Genomic DNA, 21,621 nt, shown 5'->3' on the forward strand with positions numbered 1-21,621 from the left:
CAGAATTAAGATAACAGGATCAATCAAGCTCTATCGTTCTCTAGGGGTAAATGACTAGTTTCAAAGTGACGCAAAGTTCAGTTCAATTTAGTTCAGTTCAGTTCGCAGTAATCGCTGCCATGGGAGATGGACAGTGGGGGGAAGGAGAGAGAGAGCAAAATGAATGAATATTCAAACGGGTTCCACACACAGACCTTCGCAGTCAGCTTTCGGGCGAGCCCTTTGTGATGTCATCTGAGGTCACCGACCGTGACCCCCTCCGTTTCCAGATACGATCGTTTCTCTGCGGTGAACCTGGCACCCAGGCAAGGGTGGACACACACCAGATTCCCGCCGATCGTGCCTTTCCACCCTGTGCGTCTATGGCTTGGTCCCGCGACCAGCCGTCCAAAACTTCCCACCGACTTGTGGGAGACGCACCGCTTCCAGAGTCTCGTTACCTCGGGGTGTCGTGTGTGTGTTGCCTTAGCGAACCTGTCCCTTTTTATCCCCCTGCTGGGGTATCGCCTGTCCATCACTTCAAACAGTTCAGGGTTCAAAGGGGGAGCCGATCTTGACAGCTCTCCTTCCGTTACTCTCTCCTGTCCCTTCAATAACATCTCCAAATGCTGCTCCATTGTTTTCCTTATCTCTCTTTCTCCTGAAGACAGGTGGCAGACCAACTGCTGATCCCACTGGTGCCAGCCCAGGCCAGCTAACATCTTAATTTATGTGTATTCTCGTCACACAACACATCCTTATTGATATGGGGCCCAGAACTGTTGACAGTGTTCCAAGTGTGGCCTGACTAGTGTCTTATAAAGCCTCATCATTTTCTCCTTATTTTTATGTTTTATTCCCCTTGAAATAAATGCCAAAATTGCATTTGCCTTCTTTACCACAGACTTAACCTATAACCTAATGGGAATCTTGCACGGGAACTCCCTCTGCACCTCTGATGTTTGAACCTTCTCCCCAATTAGATAAACCTGCGCTATTGTTCCTTTTACCAAAATGCATTATCGTAAATTTCCCAACACTGTATTCCATCTGCCACTATTTCTTGCCCATACATCCAATTTGTCTAAGTCCTTCTGCAATCGCATTGCTTCCTCAGCACTAGCTATCCCTCCACCTATCTTCGTATCATCTGCAAACTTTGCCATAAAGCCATCAATTCTATTGACGATGTGACAAGTAGTGGTCCCATTACTTACCCTGAGGAACACCACTAGTTACTGGCAGCCAACTGGAAAAATCCTCCTTTATTCCCACTTGCTGCCTCCTGCCTGTCAGCCATTTCTCTATCCATGCCAGTATCTTCCGCCATAGGATTTTATCTTGTTAAACAATCTCGTGTGTCAACTTATCATTCTGAAAATCCACTTAAATGGTATTCACTGGCTGTCCTTTGTCCACCCTGCTTGTTACTTCCTTGAAGAACTCTTAAGAGTTTTGTCAGGCAAGATTTCCCTTTACAGAAACCATGCTGACTTCGACATTTTATCATTAGTCTTCAAGTACCTTGAAGCTCTTGTTGCCTGACATACTGAGTTTTTGAATATTTTGTTCTTATTTCAAATTTCCAGAATTCTATGCTAAATTAGGTAGGGGATTAAAATATCTTTAGTGATTTAGAATCATGTCAGTGATAACTTTGACCAAGTGACTGTTCCCTCTGCTTGCAGGATTGGTGATTGGGTTACTACAATTTTTTTTTGCTGGAAAGAAAGCGCACTGTTACTAAGGTTTTAATATTGCTGCTTCTGGAATTATTCATGTTTTTCACCAAATATCTCAAATGTTAGTCCATCTGTACTTCACGGTACCTTCTAACTGCTGGTAACTGTTATTTTTTTTTTATTTTGTGTTGTATAGTATGCTTCAGAGGATGCAGAACTTCTGTTAGTGGGAAATAAGCTAGATTGTGAAGTTGACCGAACAATTACTCGTCAGCAAGGAGAGAAGGTAAGAAATAGAGCCCTCTCTCGAAGTAGAACTTTAAATGATAATAACATTCAAATTATTTTGTGAGAAGCTCTGTTTCAGACTGTAACAATAAGGAGTTAGTCAGTCTCTGGTACTTGGATAGCAAAGATTGAGTAGGTCAACTTCGTGGAAGGTTGAGGAAGGCTTTTTGGCTAATTGGATCCAGAGAGGGAGGTTTTTTTTTGGTATTCTGGGACATTCATCTGGTTATCTCTTTATTGTTGTGTGATATGCATACCTTAAAAATAACAATGCTAAACCTTTGTGCACTGTTAAGATGCAAGACCAAAGATGAGCAAAAATAGGTCATTTCTCCCATCAAGCCCTCTCTGCCATTCAATCATTAATTCAGTGACTTGGCCTCCACAGCTATCTGTGGCAATGAATTCCACTGATTCACCACCTGCTGGCTGAAGAAATTCTTCCTCATTTCTGTTCTAAAGAGACATCCTCCTATTCTGAGTCTGTATCCTCTGGTTCTAGACCCTCCCACTCCATATCCTCTCTATATCCACTCTCTCTTGCCCTTTCTAGATTCTATATTTGCATTTTAAGTTATATTGCAGACTGTATTTTGTCATCCTTGGAAGTTTTGTACAAGAAATGATCTCACTGAAGTATGCGAAATGACTAATGTTCTACTGTTCTAGCTGTTCTTCATTGTTGTATTAGCTTTAATAATTACTGTTGTCTGATTCAGCATACTGCATGTTAAATCAATCCATGGCATTTCATGGAATACTCCTCCTTGCTATGTGCATTGTTTTACTTTCTCCACTTTTATCTGGCAGAATTCCGAATAAGGTACTCATTCACATTTTATCCAACTTACACCCTGAATCAGGTGCCTCTCAGTCTGATGTTGATCTGTTAATAAAAGCACTGTAGATTGCATTGAATTTCAAAATACGTACAATTTAATTTCTTTTATTCTCTTAGAAATCATAAAGAAGTTTCATGATACGATTCTGTTATCAGGCATGATCAAATAATGTGATGGGGAAGAGGGTATTGGTACCATTGCAGTTGTTAATGGACAAGTCAGCATCTGTATAGATCCTGGGGTATGAATTTGAAACCAAACCAAGAAAATTAAATTTGGGTAATTGATTCATCTATTATTAGTAATAATAAAAAAAATTGCTGAATTGTCATAAAAACAATTGTTTCACTGATATCCTTTGGGGAACAAAATCTGCTGTTCTTAACTCAATTTGGTCCACATATTGCTATTGTAATATGGTTTATTCTTAATCCCTCCATTGTGAAATCATTTGGGGATGAATAATGAATGCTGGCCCAAGACTGACATCCATATGCACTGAAATAAATACTAGAGAGCTTAATTCCAGTTTTTAGGATCAATGTTAGTAAGATCCAGATAAAATAATTTTACACCGAAGCTCATCTGTAATTCATTCTTTTTCCTCATATTTCTGATCTGCTCTGTGCCGATCTGTAATTTGCTTATAATGCTCCTTTTTATCAAAATGCATATTCCCACTTCTAGTGAAATTATTTAAAGACCAAAGGAATATTTTTCTCCAACTGCCTTGCTAAACATTTAATCTTTAATTTCCTCAGTTTGCCCTGCAGATAACTGGGATGCGTTTTTGTGAAGCTAGTGCAAAGGACAACTACAATGTCAGTGAGATATTTTTGAAGCTCGTGGATGACATTTTAAATAAGGCAAGTTCATTTTGAATGAAGAGCAAAGCTTTTAAACATCAGTCTACTGTTGTATTTATGGTCTTTCATGTGAATTTCAAGGCCAATTGAGACTGTCACTTAAGAAGCTGGCAGTGTTGTATGGTAAATATCATTCCTGACAAGACTGGTCATAATTAGTTGTGGCAATTAAATGGAGGAGGAAACTTCATGAACATCCCCATCCAGGACAATGTCAAAGCCCAGCATAAGTGGCTGTTGTTGAGATCCTCTACATCATTAAAGCCATTCATTAGTTAATTACATTCACTTCATATGATATAGTCATAGAAAGATACAGCACAAATAAGCTGTTCAGTCTACTGAGTCTGTGCCAATCATCCACCAATCATTTACTCTAATCCAACATTAATCCTTTTTTTTCCCTCTCCACTTTCTCATATACTTCCTAGATTCTACACACGGTATTAGGATATAAAAGAGCAGATGACCCAAAGAAAATCCATGCAGTCAGATGACGGATATGGAAACTCACACTACCAACATCAGTAGTCTCTCCCACTGCATGGCAGCAGCTCTACTATCTCCACTGCTGTGCCTCCCAGTAGGAAATGACCTTGCATTAATACAACAGAAGTCATGGTTTCCATCAACTGTAGTGCTGAGACAATGTGTGCTACATTATACTTACCTATGCCAATCCCATTTGCCCACATTAGAACTGTATTCTTCTATCCCTGTCTAAGTTCCTGACTAAAGTACCTTTTTATGCGTTGTAATTAGAGTAGAAAGTGATTCCCTTTACTACTTAAAGGCTGCCTACCTTTCGCAAGTTTGAAGTAAATTTATTATCAAATTACATATGTATATGTTACCATATACAACCCTGTGATTCATTTTCTTGCGGGCATTCACAGTATATACAAAGAAACACAATAGAACCAGTGAAAGACCACATTCAATAATATGGACAAACACCAATGTGCAAAAGGCTGCAAATACAAAGAGTGGAAAAATAGTAATAACTATCGAGAACATGAGATGAGTCCTTGAAAGTGAGTCCGTAAGTTGTGGGAGTAGTTCTGTGTTCTGGGTGAGTGATGTTATCCTCCGGTTGAAGAGCTTGATGGTTGAGGGGTCATAACTGTTCCTGAATCTGGTGGTGTGGGTCTTGAGGTTCCTGTACCATCTCTTTGATGACAGGAGTGAGAAGAAAGCATGGTCTTCTGCCTTTCTATGACAGCACTCCGTGTAGATGTGCTCAATGGTGGCTCATCTTGGATTCTGCCGGGGCCACTCACTCCTGATCTCTTTACACTATTATTTCAAACATGGGCAAAAGCTGAATTCCAGTTTACAATTCCTCGGGTAATAAAGTACACCTGCACTTAAAACAGCCTGGATAATCAAAGAGTTTTCAAATGGTGAATACATTCAGGTCACGAGTTTCTGGCAATGGAAATCTCCAAACAGATGCAAACCACCTTATTTCCCCAGTGACCTGCTATCTGAAAAGCTGTTTTGGACTGTAATGGAATGCTTTCAAATAGCTATATACTAGCACCAACAGCATTAAAGAAACTCGGTACCATCCAGGCCTAAGCTGCTTATGTCTTTTGGTATACCATCCACATGGCCACCACATTCACACCACAAACATAGCCTGACTGTGTTATGAACCATAAGCAGCAGTTGATTAGGAGCAGCTTTATCAGCAGCACCTTCCAAACCCACAGTCTCTACTCTCCTAGAAGGGGAAATGCAGTAGCTGCAAGCTATTGGAAACAAACCTGCAAGTCCTGTGTTAGATCACACATAATCCTGACTAAATACATATTTTTCCTTCATTATTATAGACCAAAGTCTTGGCAATCCTTGTATAAATTCAGCACAAGGACCACCTGATAATAGAAGGCAGCTTGTCACCACCATGTTAGGACAATAAGAGATTCTGCATCATTACATAATGAACTGACCGCAGTAATTGGGATTTTTGTACGTTCCACATAAGGTGGGAATCGCAAAGTTGCTGAAATAATTGATTCCTGCTGTTGGAAGCTTTGCTACGTTTTCCAGCCTTCTCCAAAGGAATGAAGTATAAACGTTTGAATCGCTAGTGACATAAGCTATTCATGAACCAGACTCACTGTAAAATGTTACAAAGTCTTGATTATTTTTCTTTGCAAGAGATCTATTTTAGAGGTGCATTGTGTTATATGTAGTGCTTCTCAAAGCTCCTAACTTAATCTCTCAGTTCAACAATTCACTCTGATATGCTGTAAAATAGACTGATATATCAGCTCCTACATTAAACGTGCATTATTTAGTCTTTGCTCTATTGAGTGCTAGTATATTGAGTAAAACTTTTACTTTTCCTTCCTGGCTTGCTACCTGAGAACTCCTCAATGTGTTGGGCTGCTGACGAGCTTGCTGGCATTCCATCTGCTGGATGTATGTGATCACTCTGAACCAATGCCTGCCTGTAATCATCATTGGAAATTCCCATCCCAAATATTGCTATATATCTGTGAATGGCTTTTTCCAAGTTAACAACAAGTGTTATGGCTTCAATGCTATCTATATTAGCATTCTCTAGTAGTGTTTTATCAACTCCAAAACAGTTCCATTTATTTTCTAAATAAGTTCATTCTAATAAATGATGTTTGTTTGAATGTTAGTGACAGATATGCTTGTAAGTAGAAAAAACAGTGAAAGCAGGAGTTCATAGTGTGATTTTTAGTGAATGTTTCACCAAGGTCTCCTTGTGATGTTACCATTGACAACAACTCACCCAATCTTGGCATCTTTGGCACACTGAACACAACTTGCAACAGCAGAAGTGACAGCTGTTGTTTCATTGCCTAAATCACAATTTAGAGCAGTGAGAAACAGCCAGCCATCAAAATTGTTGCAAAATGCCTTTTTCCACAGAGTACCCTGTGCAGTGTTGTAGCACATAATAGCATGCAGATTCCACAGTATATTGGCAACTCCCCAGCTGGTGTTAATGCTTCTCATAAACCTCCTCCAGCATCTCTGATCTATTAGCACTACATATTATTTTGTATTCCTTCAGGTATTTATCGAGCATTCCTATAAATACATCTGATTTGCTTTTATGCCTCGGATTATGTTGACTCAACTTTTTGACTTGGAAAATTGCTTTGAAATCACAAAGCGTTCGTATAAAGTTAGTTTTTAAAAATCTGCTTTCATCTTTTATCTCTGTTCTGTTTTGATGTCTGAAGCTTAAAGAATTATAATGTTTTATCATATGCAAACTTTCAGATGCCTGACGTACCCAAGCGCGAGTTATCAAACAGCATCCTGTCACTACAGCCAGAGCCTGAAATTCCACCAGAACTTCCACCAGCTCGGCCGAATGTTCGCTGCTGCTGACTGGTGCTTCTTCCCTGCGCCATACTGCGCTCGTACTCGCGTACGTTTCTGCAATGCAATCAGTCTCACCATTGTCATCATTGCACTTTGTAGGAATGATCAGAGAAGAACTTGGACTAACTTTGTATATGTGTGAAGTTTTAAAATGGCATAGGATAAAATTACTCTGTTCAGAATAACTGCACATGTATTTTTAAAAATCCTCTGATCTCTGGCAAAGTTGATGTTTTCTATACTAGTACAGTATTTAATGTTGGCACGTAGTACCAAGTGATTTCTAAACTTTGGAAGGGGCTTTTTTTTATTGGTACTCTAAAGAAAGTCAAGCCACCAAAAAGGCTGTCTGAATATTAGCACAGAGCTGCTATTGTCAGTGGTATCATGGTATCACTGCTTCCTTTGAGTAGTACACGGTGGGTACATTAGAAAAACATATGAACCCAGTTTGGAAATTTTGCGAATCCTAATGATACACATACAAGGGAACCCCATTAGACACATGGTTGGTTTGTTTGTACATTGGTGCATAGACTGCAAATATGCATTTTATGTTCCCGGGAAGCTTTGGGAACTAAAGGGTTAACACTAAGTTGTGATCTGTCATTTGGAGAAAACGAGTTGTTCTCAGAGTGTGAAGCACAGAAATATTTGATGTGCAGTGGCAGAAATGTGCCATGCAATTTGAGTATTTTATCAAAGACAGAACACTATTGTGGTCAAGGCAGGCATAATCCACTTTTCTCCATACTAACCATAAAGGTGTGTTGTGAAAGGACACAATTTGTGGTCATTTTAGAAGCACTTAATACTAAGTTCTGGGCAGAGGAGGGGGTACTGGGTAAATGGTTCAGCCTCATATTTTAGCTGAGTATTTTATAGTGTACTTGAAATTTCAAGAGGGCATTTTATAAAAGTTGCCTTATGTGGATCAAATGTTTCAAAATTTGGTCTGTTCAAAGATATTTTGATTGTGCAAATGACTGCACCTCACTCTTGCACCATAGCTGTAATCAGCACTCCCTCATAACAATGTTAGATTTAAATTTTGGATGCCAAGTGCATTGCAAAGTGGGTGTAATTTACTTGAAGGAAACCCCCACTTAAGACGTGGCTCATAATACGAGCAACAGAGTAACTTCCATATCCAAGACTGAAGATTTTTTGTGGAATATGTGAGTACAGTATTCACTTTGCTATATTAATGGTCGGGGAAGTAATTTTGATTTACACAAAAAGTTTGTACTGTGGATCCCACAAAAGGGCAGATACACTCGCAGCTTGATTCCAGATTGTGCTTGGTCATTGCTGTATGTGGAATATGAAGGTCTTCCCACTATTAGTGCATGTTATTTAAAAAGTGAAGTCTGTCTCTGGTGTAGCTGATTTCTTCTTTTGATGGATTCAAATATAAGCATGGTATGTAAAATTGTGACTTATTAAAACTATATATACATAAGCACCTAAACTGTTTACTTCATTTCTTGAAGCAATGCTGGAAATGATCGTCTGCCTAGAAGAATGGATATTACATTGTACCGTAACATCTTCTGTATAAGAACACTATTGCTTGTGTAGGGCTTTCTCAGCTGATCACTTCTTGGCACTTGGGAGATGAGGATGCTACACATGTACATTTTAAAATTGTGTGATTTACTGATGTACATTCAAAATTATTTTTTTTAAACTTGGACTACATTCAAAGTTGTTGGTTCCACCGTGCATTTACTCTTCAGGTGTTTGTGAATTGGGGCTCTCACCAGGTTGTTTTCTGGGAAAGCTTGCGGAATCACTGGTTGGGTTATCTGTGTTAGGTCTCAGTTTGTACTGTTTCTCAGACTGAGGAGGGGATGGTTAGCAGATGGTAGGAAGTATCCCCGTGGGGGAGAACAAGTGGTGGTGGAGGCTGCATAAGTTAGGTACAGATCCAAAACATGGCTCCCATTCCAACATAATACATGCATGAAACATTTCATTCCTACAGATAGCATAACTGATTTGCTGTGCTTTTGGTAATTATTTCTTCTCAGTCTTATTGTACATCTGATGTCATTTTTTAAACATTTATCATTGTAAGTAATCTTTGTGTATTTTCCTTATAATATTGATTTATGGATATCAGAAAAACAGAACCTTTTTTTTAAACTGCGTACAGTCCATCCCTGGTAAGGGAGGGAGAAGTGTAGGGCACTTCGGGGAAGAGGTATTTGGAAGATTGTTCTGCGAGACCTAGAGCATGTATGTGAGCATGGGAGTTTGTGTATGTCTGCATGCAGGAACTTGTACATTGCTGCCAATCTGATATCCTAAGACCATGAAATGTGGCAACAAGGTATTCTGCCCTTTGACCCCTCATTATTGGATCGGATTGTGGCTGATCTCGACATTCATTATATCCGCTTACTCTTTCCCCATAACCCTTGCCACCTTTACTGATAGGAATCTTTCTCTCTCAGCCTTATTTGTACACAATGATTCTGCTTCCACTGGTCTCTTTGTCAATCCAAACACTACAGATTCAGACTTAATATCAGTGATATATGACATAAAATTTGTTTTACGGTCACAGTACAGTGTAAGACAAAATTACCATAAATTACTAAAGTAAATAAATAGTGGGGAAAAAGGGAAGAATTAATCAGTTTCAAGTAGCTGCCCCCTTATTCTTAAGGAGGTATCCATGGGTTCCAGGCTCTTGAATTTTCTTGGATGCTTTTACTGCATAAACTCATTCCAGCTGATCAAATACCTGCATTTTTTAAATTTACCTTGTTACTGAATCTGAAATTGAATTATTACCAGGTTAATGCTGAAAGTGGTGAATATTTCTCATATTTGAACATAGTAAAACAATTAATAATTCACTGAATCTTCAAAAGACAGCCAGTCTTCAATATTGCCAGGAGGAAAATGAGGAAGTCTTATGCCAGTGCGTGGAAAGCTGGGTCTTAAGAAGCTAATAAATCATTTGGATACAGTTTATGAACTGCCCTACCATGTCTGTTATTAATTAGGACCCATATATTATTCTTACTCTGCCCACGTAACCAACATTGTAGAAAAAGGAAAAATGAAACATTAATTTTGATCCTCCTTTCTCTAAAAAAAATCTTAACCTTTATTGGAACCTATGAAGCTTTTGAATTACTTTGCTTCAAAAGGGGAGTTGCAGATAAAAAGCAATACTATGGATTAAATTTTCTAGAGACCAACTAAAATTATTAAGGTGGAGTATAACTTTTAACATCAAAATACTCAAAACATCCTTCTGAACAGCTTTAAACTGGTTTATACTAATTAACCATGGAAATGAGCAATGGATAATTTTTACTTAAGGTACAAAAGGGTATAGGTTTTAGAAGCAGGGCAGAGTGCCCTCAGCTTCAAGCACAAACTAAAGTTTAAAATGCTTCATAAATATATCAATATACAGTATAATTGATATAATATAAATATATAATTTTAAAAGTATAGTGGTATGGTAGCAGAGTGCTTAATACAATGTTGTTACGTTGAGCCAGGTCCAATTCCACTATTGCCGGTCAGGTGCTCTCCACATGACAGCGTGAGTTTCTTCTGGGTGCTTTGATTTTCTCCCACAGGCGTACAGGTTAGTCGTTTAATTGGTTACAGAGGTGTAATTGAGTAGCACAGGCTCATGGGGCTTTAAGGGCCTGTTATCATGCTGTATCTCAAAATAAAACAATTTAAAAATATATCTAATTGGACAGAACACTGCACTCTCTTACCTAGTACGAAGGTACTTGGTGCCATTTGTAATGGAACAGTTGTAACTGGGTGTTCTTCAGGTAAAGTGAGAAATACTTTGCTCCCAGCAGTGCAGCCAGCTTTTCTGGAGAGACAAACAGAATTATTGACAAATGTGGAAATCAAAGCAATCACACAAAATGGTGGAGGAACTCAGCAGGCCAAGTAGCATCTATGGAAAAGAGCGAACAGTTGACATTTCAGGCTGAGACTCTTCATTAGAATTATTGTGTCAGTTCATGATTTATATCAGATTTAGGAAGTGTTTGATAAACAGGTATAAATGATGTTAAGAGTAGGGGAAGGGAGATCAAAAGGAAAGATCTGGTAAGGAAAAAGGTGGACTAAATTAAAATACAAAATGGACTGGTATTACCAATTCTTTTTGTGTTGTACTGAGGCAAATGACCTCAATGCTTTGGAAAATAACTGATAAATAAAGATTGGTGTTTTATGAATCAGTTCATGTTTGTCACAGTACGAAAGCTGATATCTTCTAAATACTAGAAATTATCAGCTACACTCTGGCCCCCCTTTTTATTAGAGTAAATTATCTTTAAATGAAGATTTTAAGCTATTCATAATATCCATGCTGGTAATAAGTGTGTGAAAACCCAACAACTGACCTTAGCAAGTTGAGATGTGATCAATAAATTAATTGGGAAAATAAAATGAATTAGATGTGTTAACCAACTGTTTTGCAAGTGTTGTCTATAATAAATGTAAAAAAGCATATATTTCTATTACGTACATCAAAGGTAGTGTGTGATGTTTTCCTCATCCATTGTGGATATGTATATGTGAAATTGGGCTCCTTCCCAAGCTAGTTACATACATTAAAAATGCCACTTTATTAGGTACAGGAGTGAAATCTGGTGTGGTCTTTGCTGCTGGAGCCCTTCCACTTCAAGTTTCGACGTGTTGTGCATTCACAGATGCTATTCTGCACATCGTGCTATAACACCGGGTTATTTGAGTTACTGTCAGCTTGAACCAGTCTGGCCATTCACCTTTGACCTCTCCCATTAACAAGTTGTTTTTGCCCACAAAACTACTGCTCACTGGATTTTTTTTTTTCTCTTGCCATTAAACAAGGGATCCATGGACTGCATGTTGGGAACCCCTGCTCTAGTCACTTTTTGTGTGTGAAAATCTCAGATCAGCAGTTTATGAAATATTCAAACTCGCTCATCTGGCACCAACAACCATTCCACAGTCAAGGTATCTTGGTGCTAATTAATTCTTCATTCTGATGTTTGATCGAACAACTGAATTTCTTGACCAGGTCTGCATATTTTAATACATTGTATTGCTGCCACATAATTTTGGATATTTGCATTAGTAAGCAGGTGAATCTAATAAAGTCATCACTGAGTGTAATTTCTTGCACTTTTATGAATGTGTGATGCTATAAACATTGTTTTATTTCAGAATTAAATTGCTTCATAATTCTGGTCTTGGTGTTTCACATTTTCAAACAAGCAGTGTACCTTTCCCAAGCTGAGAATGGTTTTGTGGCTTATTTTGCCAGAAGGGGAGTGATTTACACAAAAGAAAATTCTGAACGGGGGCATTGGGAATCTTCAACAATGATCCTACACCTGTGGAGAGAGAAATAATTAACATTTCAGGTGATGCATTTTCATGAGAATGGCAAACCCCTGTATGAACAATAACTGACCTTGAAGCCTTTCAGTTCATTCCCACCACCATGGCCACTAAATTGAAGTCAAGTGATCACTAGATTCGGAAGAATGAATTTCGAGGTATTCTCGTACAAATAGATATTCTGGCACTGGAGTATGTTGTGTCCACCGCTTGCTGGTTGTGTTTTGTAATTTACTAAACAGAGAAAATATTTTTGAAATAAACTTGGGTATCTCAAAAACTGCTGATCTGGTATTTCCACACACACAACACCCTCTAGAGTTTGCAGAGAATGGTTCGAAAAACACAAAAAAAAAGAGAGTGGGAATTCTATGGGCGAACATGCCTTGTTAACGAGAGAGGTCAGAGAGAATGGCCAGACTGGTTCAACAAGTTTGACTTTACTGTTATAATTTGAAACAATAATACAGTATATAGTAAATTACCTACAGCTGAAAAAAATGGACATTTCACTGTTATCACATTCCTTTTGTCAGCTGTTGCAGCTGCTCTCATTCATCTGTCAATCTGATAACGTCAAAGGATTATCCCCAAGGTAAATCTAGCCTCTCCTGTTCTGAGATATGCCCCTTGCCCTTTTCATCCCTCTGTTGGCTTTTTCTGCAACTTGAAGTTAACTTGTTTTCTTACCTCCCTACTTCTAGCAAGGGATCTTTGACCTGAAATGTTATCTCTGTTTCTCTTCAAACAAATGAGCCCTGACCCGGAGGATTGGAAGATTGCAAATGTCACTCACTCTTTAAGAAGGGAGGAAGGTAAAAGAAAGGAAATTATAAGCCAATTAGCCTAACCTTAGTGGTTGGGAAAGTGTTGGAGTTCATTGTTAAGGGTGAGGTTTCGAGGTACTTGGAGACGAATAAAGTAAGTCAAATTCAGCAAGGTGTCTGTAAAGGGAAATCTTGCCTGACAAATCTGTTAAGAGTTCTTTGATGAAGTAACAAGCAGGGTGGGCAAAAGAGAGGCAGTGGATGTCATTTACTTGGATTTTCAGAAGGCATTTGATAAGGTGTCACACATGACGCTGCTTAACAAGATAAAGTCCTAAGGTGTTACAGGAAAGATGCTGGCATGGATAGAGAAATGGTTGATGGGTAGGAGGAAGTGAGTGGGAATAAAGGAGGCCTTTTCTGGATGGCTGCCAGTAAATAGTGGTGTTCCTCGGGGTTCAGTATTGGGACCACTACTTTTCAGATTGTTGTCAGTGATGGAGCTAATGGAATTGTTGGCTTTATGGCAAAGATTGCAGATGATACAAAGATAGGTGGAGAGGTAGGTAGTGATTACAGAAGGATTTAATCAAATTGGAAGAAGAATGAGCAAAAAAGTGGCAGATGGAATACAGCATTGGGAAATAAAGCATTTTGGTACAAGGATCAATATTGTAGACTATTGTCTAAATGGAGAGAAGCTTCAAATATCAGAAGTGCAGAGGGGCCTCGGAGTCCTCGTGCAAGACACCAAGAAGGTTAATCTGTGGTAAAGAAGGCAAATGCAATGTTAGCATTTATGTCAAGGGGAATAGAATATAAAAGCAAGGAGATAATGCTGAGCCTTTATAAGACACTAGTCAGGCTGCACTTGGAGTATTGTCAACAGTATCGGGCCCCGTATCTCAGAAAGGATGTGTTGTCATTGGAGAGTCCAGAGGAGGTTCACCAAGATGATTCTGGGAATGAAGGGGATAACATGAGGGGAGTTTAGTAGCTTTGGGCCTGTCCTCAGTAGAATTTAGAAGAATGCTGGGGGATCTTATTGAAATCCAGAACAGAATATTGAAAGGATGTTTCCTCTGGTGGGGTTATCCAGAACTGGAGGTCACAGCCTCAGAATTGAGGGGCGATCTTTCAGAACAGAGGATTTTTTTTTTGCCAGAGAGTAGTAAATCTGTGGAATGCTCTGCCACAGACTGTGGTGGAGGCCAAGTCTGTGGGTATATTTAAGGTGGAAGTTGATTGTTTTCCTGATCAGTCAGTGCATCAAAGGATATGGCAAGAAGGCAGTGTATGGGGTTGAGTGGGATCTGCGATCAGCCATGACGGAATGGTGGAGCAGACGCGATGGGCTGAATGACCTAATTCTGCTCTTGTGTCTTGTGGTCTTATGGAGCTGTTGCACTGCATTTCATCAACACTGTGGGACCTGCATTTTTTTCCCTTTTTTATGATTCCCACAGAGTTTAATGGTATTTTGTGGGAAGCTTTCTTTTGAGGTTGATCCCTGGTGGACATGCAATGTTGATATCAGAGTGCTTCCATTAGTCAGAGAATCTTAAACAAGGAGGCATAGTTGTAAGAATGGGGAGCAGATATGTAAATCAGTGCATCAGAGCCTCTTGCAGAGGGTGTGGAAATTCCCAGAGGAGTGTGATGACTAGATCATCGAGGAAGCTGACACATTTGTCTTCCCTCCTGTCTTCTCTTATCATTTCAGATCTCACCCTCCCCCTCCCACTTTCAAATCTCTTACTGTGTCTTCTTTCAGTTAGTTCTGACGAAGGGTCTTGGCCCAAAACATTGACTGTACCTCTTCCAATAGATGCTGCCTGGCCTGCTGCATTCCACCTGCATTTTGTGTGTGTTGCACATATTTGAAAGATCAGGGAACTGACATTTCTCACTGCCATACCAATCCATTCCATGCTGGGCATTCCCTCTTTTCCCTTCTCCCATCAAGCAGAAGATACAAAGTAGTAAAAACACCTACCACCAGGCTCAAATATAGCTATTATAAGACTATTAAATGATTCCCTTGTACTATAAGATGGACTCTTGCCAACACAATTTACCTCATCATAGCCTTGCACCTTATTGTCTGCCTGAACTGCACCTTCTCTGTAACACTTGATTCTGCTTTCCGTTATTTTCTCTTGTACTACCTGTATAGTACAGTGCATTGGTGTACTGCTCTCCTTGTCTGTGAAGTAGGAAGTACACAATTCAGAAATAATCCAAACTCCACTTAATTGAACACGGTAGCGAGGACCTAGTGTCCAAGCTCCAGGTGCTTTATTGGGCAACACTCACATATACAATTGAATAAGAGTAAAACAGAGAGAACCAGAAAAATCTAAGTACTTAAAGCAGCTAACATGATTAAGTCAAACATTCATAAATTAGGAATATATGAAGATAGACTTGCATGTAAAATATCCAAAAATTATGCACCACATGAGTAAACAAAGTTTTAAAGTTTGTGAAAAGATTAATACGTTAAGCATTACTTCCCACTGCTTGTCAAAGACTATACTGATAATCAGGGAAGAAACTTTTACATGTTAGCACAAAAGGTAGAAAAATCCCCTAATCTCAATGGCATGACCGAAGGATATTGTTTCCATCCCTTCAGAACTGATCAGCTAAATTCTGCATCTGATGCCATTACTGTTTATAGAGGTTCTGTTCTGTAAAGTTTCCAGTTGAGGTGATGCCCTGTGCTATTGTGTGAGAAGCAATATAGGAATGAGAATTAAAGATGAGTTTGCATCTGCAGAGACTGGAACCAATTGCCTCGTGTTCGTAATTGGCATTGCATGTGCTGTGAGAATGCACAGAACCTCATGACTGAAGATGAAAGATCCTGGATTAAAGTCTGACGTGCAGCCTTGGCTGTTGATATACCTCTGCACCTTAGAGTCCTTTGTTACTTTCTGTAACTCAAGTTCATTGCAAATACCAACAACATTCATACCACAGTCGGAATATAGTCCTTCAGAGGGACTACAGTCAACAAAAAATTGTCACAGTGCATTAATGGAGCTGGATGGATCCATGGACTCAATCACTTCTATGTAGACAAAGAGCACTGCTCATCACTTGCCGTGAGCTAAACTTCCTCTTCAAAGTTCAAAGTATATTAATAATCAAAGTATGTATACTATATAAACCTTAAGATTTGTCTCCGTACAAGCAGCCACTAAACAAAGAAACCCAATAAAAAAAGATCTTCAAATGCCCAATGTGCATAGAAAAGAAACCAAATTGTGCAAACAATAAAAATAAGCAAATAACTTTTCAGAACTGAAGTTCATGCAAGTGAGTCTGTGACAACAAAGCTAGTCATCACTGCAGCCGATCCAGGAGCCCGTCAGTTGCAGGCCATCACCTCAGTTCAGTGCAGAGCTGGAACAGTGAGCAGAGCACTAGCCCATCCCTCATCTCCAGAATGAACACCCTGATCTTTTAAATCTGGCCTGATGCTTAAGTGGACCAAACCTCAGGTCGTTCTTTTCACTCAGATCCTGGCCAAAGCCCCACCTCCTCAACTCTGCCTCGCCTCAGTTCTGCCGCATCAAATCACCTCGGTCCACTCCTGCAACAGCGGAACATTAGCTAATTCCGTGCTCTCGGGCCCAGGCCCCACTGCCTCAATTCAGCCTGCCCTGTACCTGCCACGCCACAACCATTCTGCACCTTTGAGACTTAAGTTCATACTGAAAGAATGCCAGGTCATACGGTCAGTTCCAAAAGCAGAGTTACAGGCTATTGATAGCAGTGATTGTGTCCAAGAAAAAGTGTGATTGCTATAGTAATCTATAGTTTTGTGCTTCACCAGTGCCATCTTAAATCTTGTACACCTACTAACCACGGTCCAAGAACAACGACATCCAGACCAGTGTATATGAAGGGTGGAGAGGTTGGTTCACCCAGTGAAAAAATGTTCTCTTATTTGATCCTGTTTTTCTGCTGTTCTGTTCCTTTGTGGCATTACTGTTTCGTAATAAGTTAGCAGTGAACAGTAGAGGGTGCCGAAGACAAGACGAACTCATCGTATTCCATATGTTGTCCCTGCAGCATTAATGCCATCTACAAAGTCAACTATCTTGCAGTGGGGTAAGAAGAATTGTTTTTCACTCCTAAATTACATGTATTTTAACTAAACTTAAATCTGCACTGTTTACTCAAACATTCAAACATCCTGGGAAAAAATCGGAGGATTAACACGAGGGTTTAACACATCCTTGTATTTACCACAAGAGGGCGCTTTGACTCTACATTAGCGTATGAACAGCCATGAGTTTTCAGTGCTGCTAACGGGATAGTGCTGCACACTTCAAAGAACAATTTCAATCTGAAGTTACACTCTCTGTGATACACGAAACAATTTGTAATTAAGATGTTAATAATTGTTTTTAAGATTATGAAAGGTATAGATAAGGTCATGGTAACAGTCTTTTTCCCAGTGTAGGGGAATCCAATACTGAGGGCATAGACATGGGACGAGAGGGAAAAGATTCAAAGGGGCTTTGTGATATTTTCAGTCCTTGGAAGTATCTGTTTTGGGACACTGGGGTCAGGATGACTGTGCACAATCAAGGCGTTAGTGCAGTGGTTGTTGAGCCGGGGGAAAGGGCAGATATTGATCCACTTAACCTGCCAGTGAATTTGAAAGAATTTACGGAGCTGGTAATTATACCTCTGGTGCTTGGAGGTGGTAGGTAGTCCACATCTCAGTAAGGAGCGAGAGAGCAAGGATCACACTCAGCTTCTTAGAGACAGCTTTTCCCCATCTGCCATCAGATTTCTGGACATTCCATGAGGCACATAAATATTATTCTTTTGTTCTATTTATTTATTTTACTTTTTATTGTAACTTATAGTAACTTTTGCAACTTACACTGCATTGCTGCCATAAAACAACACATTTCACAACATATGTCAGTGATATGATTCTGATTCGTCCTGTTTGACTTGAGCCCTTGTACCAGGGTTGAGTTGCTGATTTCACACAGATGGCCAAAGCTTGCACAGACACCCTAATGGAGACTGTGAGTTTTGTCACTCCTATTTCGAGGCCCCCACCCCCTCTGTGAACCACTCTTGCTGGAGAATGATATTGTAGATTGGGAGCAATTGGGCAGAGGACATTTACTTTGCAGATGTGGTATAGACATACATCCCACTTTCTCATAGGTTTCAGTGAATGATTGACAATGACTTAGAGTTAGGCCTCCAAAAGTATGCAAACACTGCCATTGTCTGCATACCGCATTTCAGCTACAGAGTTTGGGGAGACCATAAGATATAGAAGCAGAATTAGGCCATGTAGCCCATCGAGTCTGCTCCATTTCATCAGGACTGATCCATTTCCCTCTCAGCCCCAATTTCCTGTCTCCTCCCCATATCCCTTCATGCTCTGACTAATCAAGAATCTATCAACCTTTAAATATATCAAATGACTTCACCTCCACAGTCGCCTGTGGCAATGAATTCCACAGAGATTCACCAATCTCTGGCTAAAGAAATTCCTCCTGATATCCGTTCTAGACGAGCATCTCTCTACTCTGAGGCTGTGTCCTCTCATCTTAGACTCCCTTATCATAGAAAATATCCTCTCCACAACCACTCATATCAAGACCTTTAGCATTTGTTGTGTTTCAATGAGATTCCTCCGCGCCCCCCCCCCCCATTCTTCTGAATTCCAGTGACTATAGGCCTGGAACCTTCAAACGCTCCTCGTATGATGAGCCTTTCAATCCCAGAATTATTTTCAAGAAACTTCTTTGAGCGCTCCCCAAAGTCAGCACATCCTTTCTCAGATGAGGGGCCCAAAACTGCTCACAATACTCCAAGTGAGGCCTCATCAGTACCTTATAAAGCCTCAGCATTACATCCTTGCTTTTATATTCTAGTCCTCTTGAAATGAATGCTAACACCGCAATTGCCTTCCTCATTACCGACTCAACCTGCAAATTAACCTTTAGGGATTTCTGCACAAGGACTCCCAAAATAGTCTACACTTTTATTTCTTCAACTAGAGTGCATGACCATACACTTCCCAACACTTTATTCCATTGCCACTTCTTTGCCCATTCTTCTAATCTGTCGAAGTCCCACTGTAGCCTTCCTGCTTCCTCAACACTACCTGCCCCTTCACCTATCTTCATATTGTCTGCAAACCTTGCAACAAAGCCATCAGAGGGTGTTTAGAGATGGAAACAGGGAGGAGCTGAGGACAATACAGAGGGACCTGAAAGCCAGGATCAGGGAGGCTAAAGACAGGTACAGGAGGAAGCTTGAGTGGAAACTCCAGCAGAACAACATGAGAGAGATCTGGAGGGGGATGAGGACCATCACTGGGTTCCGGCAAACCAGCAACAGAGGAGTTGAAGGCAGTGTGGACAGGACCAATGAACTTAACCTGTTCTTTAACAGATTTGACATTGTGGCCCCCACATGAGTCATCTGTTGTCGGCCCCCAAACAACACATATTCCACTCTCCCCTCCTACCCCTCCTCACAGTCCCCCACCCTGCTCCCATGACCCTTCCCCACACAAAACCACCACGGTGGGCTTCACGGCTGAACAGGTGAGAAGACAGCTGAAACATCTCAACCCAAGCAAAGCTGCAGGACCGGATGGTGTCAGTACCAGGGTGCTCAAAGTCTGTGCCCCTCAGCTATATGGAGTACTTCGCCATGTATTCAACCTGAGCCTGAGGCTCCGGAGGGTTCCTGTACTGTGGAAGACGTCCTGCCTCGTCCCTGTGCCGAAAACGCCACGCCCCAGCGGCCTCAATGACTACAGACCGGTGGCATTGACCTCCCACATCATGAAGACCCTGAAGAGACTTGTTCTGGAGCTGCTCTGGCCTATGGTCAGGCCACACTTAGATCCCCTCCAGTTCGCCTACCAGCCCCGACTAGGAGTTGAGGATGCCATCGTCTACCCGCTGAATCGTGTCTACGCCCACCTGTACAAGCCAGCGAGTACTGTGAGGGTCATATTTTTTGACTTCTCCAGTCTGTTCAACACCATCCACCCTGCTCTGCTGGGGTAGAAGCTGACAGCGATGCAGGTGGATGCTTCCCTGGTATCATGGATTCTTGACTATCTGACTGGCAGACCACAGTACGTGTGCTTGCAACACTGTGTGTCCAACAGAGTGATCAACAGCACTGGGGCTCCACAGGGGACTGTCTTGTCTCCCTTTCTCTTCACCATTTACACCTCGGACTTCAACTACTTCACAGAGTCTTGTCATCTTCAGAAGTTTTCAGATGACTCTGCCATAGTTGGATGCATCAGCAAGGGAGATGAGGCTGAGTACAGGGCTACAGTAGGAAACTTTATCACATGGTGTGAGCAGAATTATCTGCAGCTTAATGTGAAAAAGGCTAAGGAGCTGCTGGTAGACCTGAGGAGAGCTAAGGTACTGGTGACCCCTGTTTCCATCCAGCGGGTCAGTGTGGACATGGTGGAGAATTACAAATACCTGGGGATACGAATTGACAATAAACTGGACTGGTCTAAGAACACTGAGGCTGTCTACAAGAAGGGACAGAGCCGTCTCTATTTCCTGAGGAGACTGAGGTCCTTTAACATCTGCCGGATGATGCTGAGGATGTTCTACGAGTCTGTGGTGGCCAGTGTTATCATGTTTGCTGTTGTGTGCTGGGGCAGCAGGCTGAGGGTAGCAGACACCAACAGAATCAACAAACTCATTCATAAGGCCAGTGATGTTGTGGGAATGGAACTGGACTCTCTGATGGTGGTGTCTGAAAAGAGGATGCTGTCCAAGTTGCATGCCATCTTGGACAATGTCTCCCATCCACTACATAATGTACTGGGTGGGCACAGGAGTACATTCAGCCAGACACTCCTTCCACCGAGATGCAGCACTGAGCATCATAGCAAGTCATTCCTGCCTGTGGCCATCAAACTTTACAACTCCTCCCTTGGAGGGTCAGACACCCTGAGCCAATAGGCTGGTCCCAGACTTATTTCATAATTTACTGGCATAATTTACATATTACTACTTAACTATTTATGGTTCTATTACTATTTATTATTTATGGTGCAACTGTAACAAAAACCAATTTCCCCCCGGGATCAGTAAAGTATGACTACTACTACTACTATTCCATTATCCAGATCATTGACATATAATGTAAACAGAATCGGTCCCAACACAGACCCCATTGAACACCACTAGTCACTGGCAGCCAACTATTACTTCCCACTCTTTGCCTCCTGCCAGTCAGCCAAAGCTCTATCCATGCTAGTATCTTTCCTGTAATACACTGGGCTCTTAACATGTTCAGCAGCCTCACGTGTGGCACCTTGTCAAAGGTCTTCTGAAGATCCAAGTTCACAACGTCACTGTTTCTCCTTCGTCTGTCCTGCTTGTTATATCTTCAAAGAATTCCAACAGAT

At 40.7% G+C, this 21,621-nt stretch overlaps 1 protein-coding gene across 1 annotated transcript in view; it reads left to right on the forward strand.

The window, feature by feature from the left end:
• The window catches only part of rab12 (RAB12, member RAS oncogene family), a 42,278-nt gene extending 33,302 nt beyond the window's left edge, over positions 1 to 8,976 (forward strand). The window contains exons 4-6 of the mRNA XM_063059007.1: positions 1,858 to 1,947; positions 3,553 to 3,657; positions 6,925 to 8,976. Coding sequence (XP_062915077.1) covers positions 1,858 to 1,947; positions 3,553 to 3,657; positions 6,925 to 7,035 — 306 coding nt within the window. The 3' untranslated portion in view covers positions 7,036 to 8,976. The remainder of the gene's footprint in view (positions 1 to 1,857; positions 1,948 to 3,552; positions 3,658 to 6,924) is intronic.
• Positions 8,977 to 21,621: the final 12,645 nt, after the last annotated feature.

The sequence above is a fragment of the Mobula hypostoma genome, chromosome 1 (genome assembly GCF_963921235.1).
Source record: "Mobula hypostoma chromosome 1, sMobHyp1.1, whole genome shotgun sequence".
Lineage (NCBI taxonomy): Eukaryota > Metazoa > Chordata > Chondrichthyes > Myliobatiformes > Myliobatidae > Mobula > Mobula hypostoma.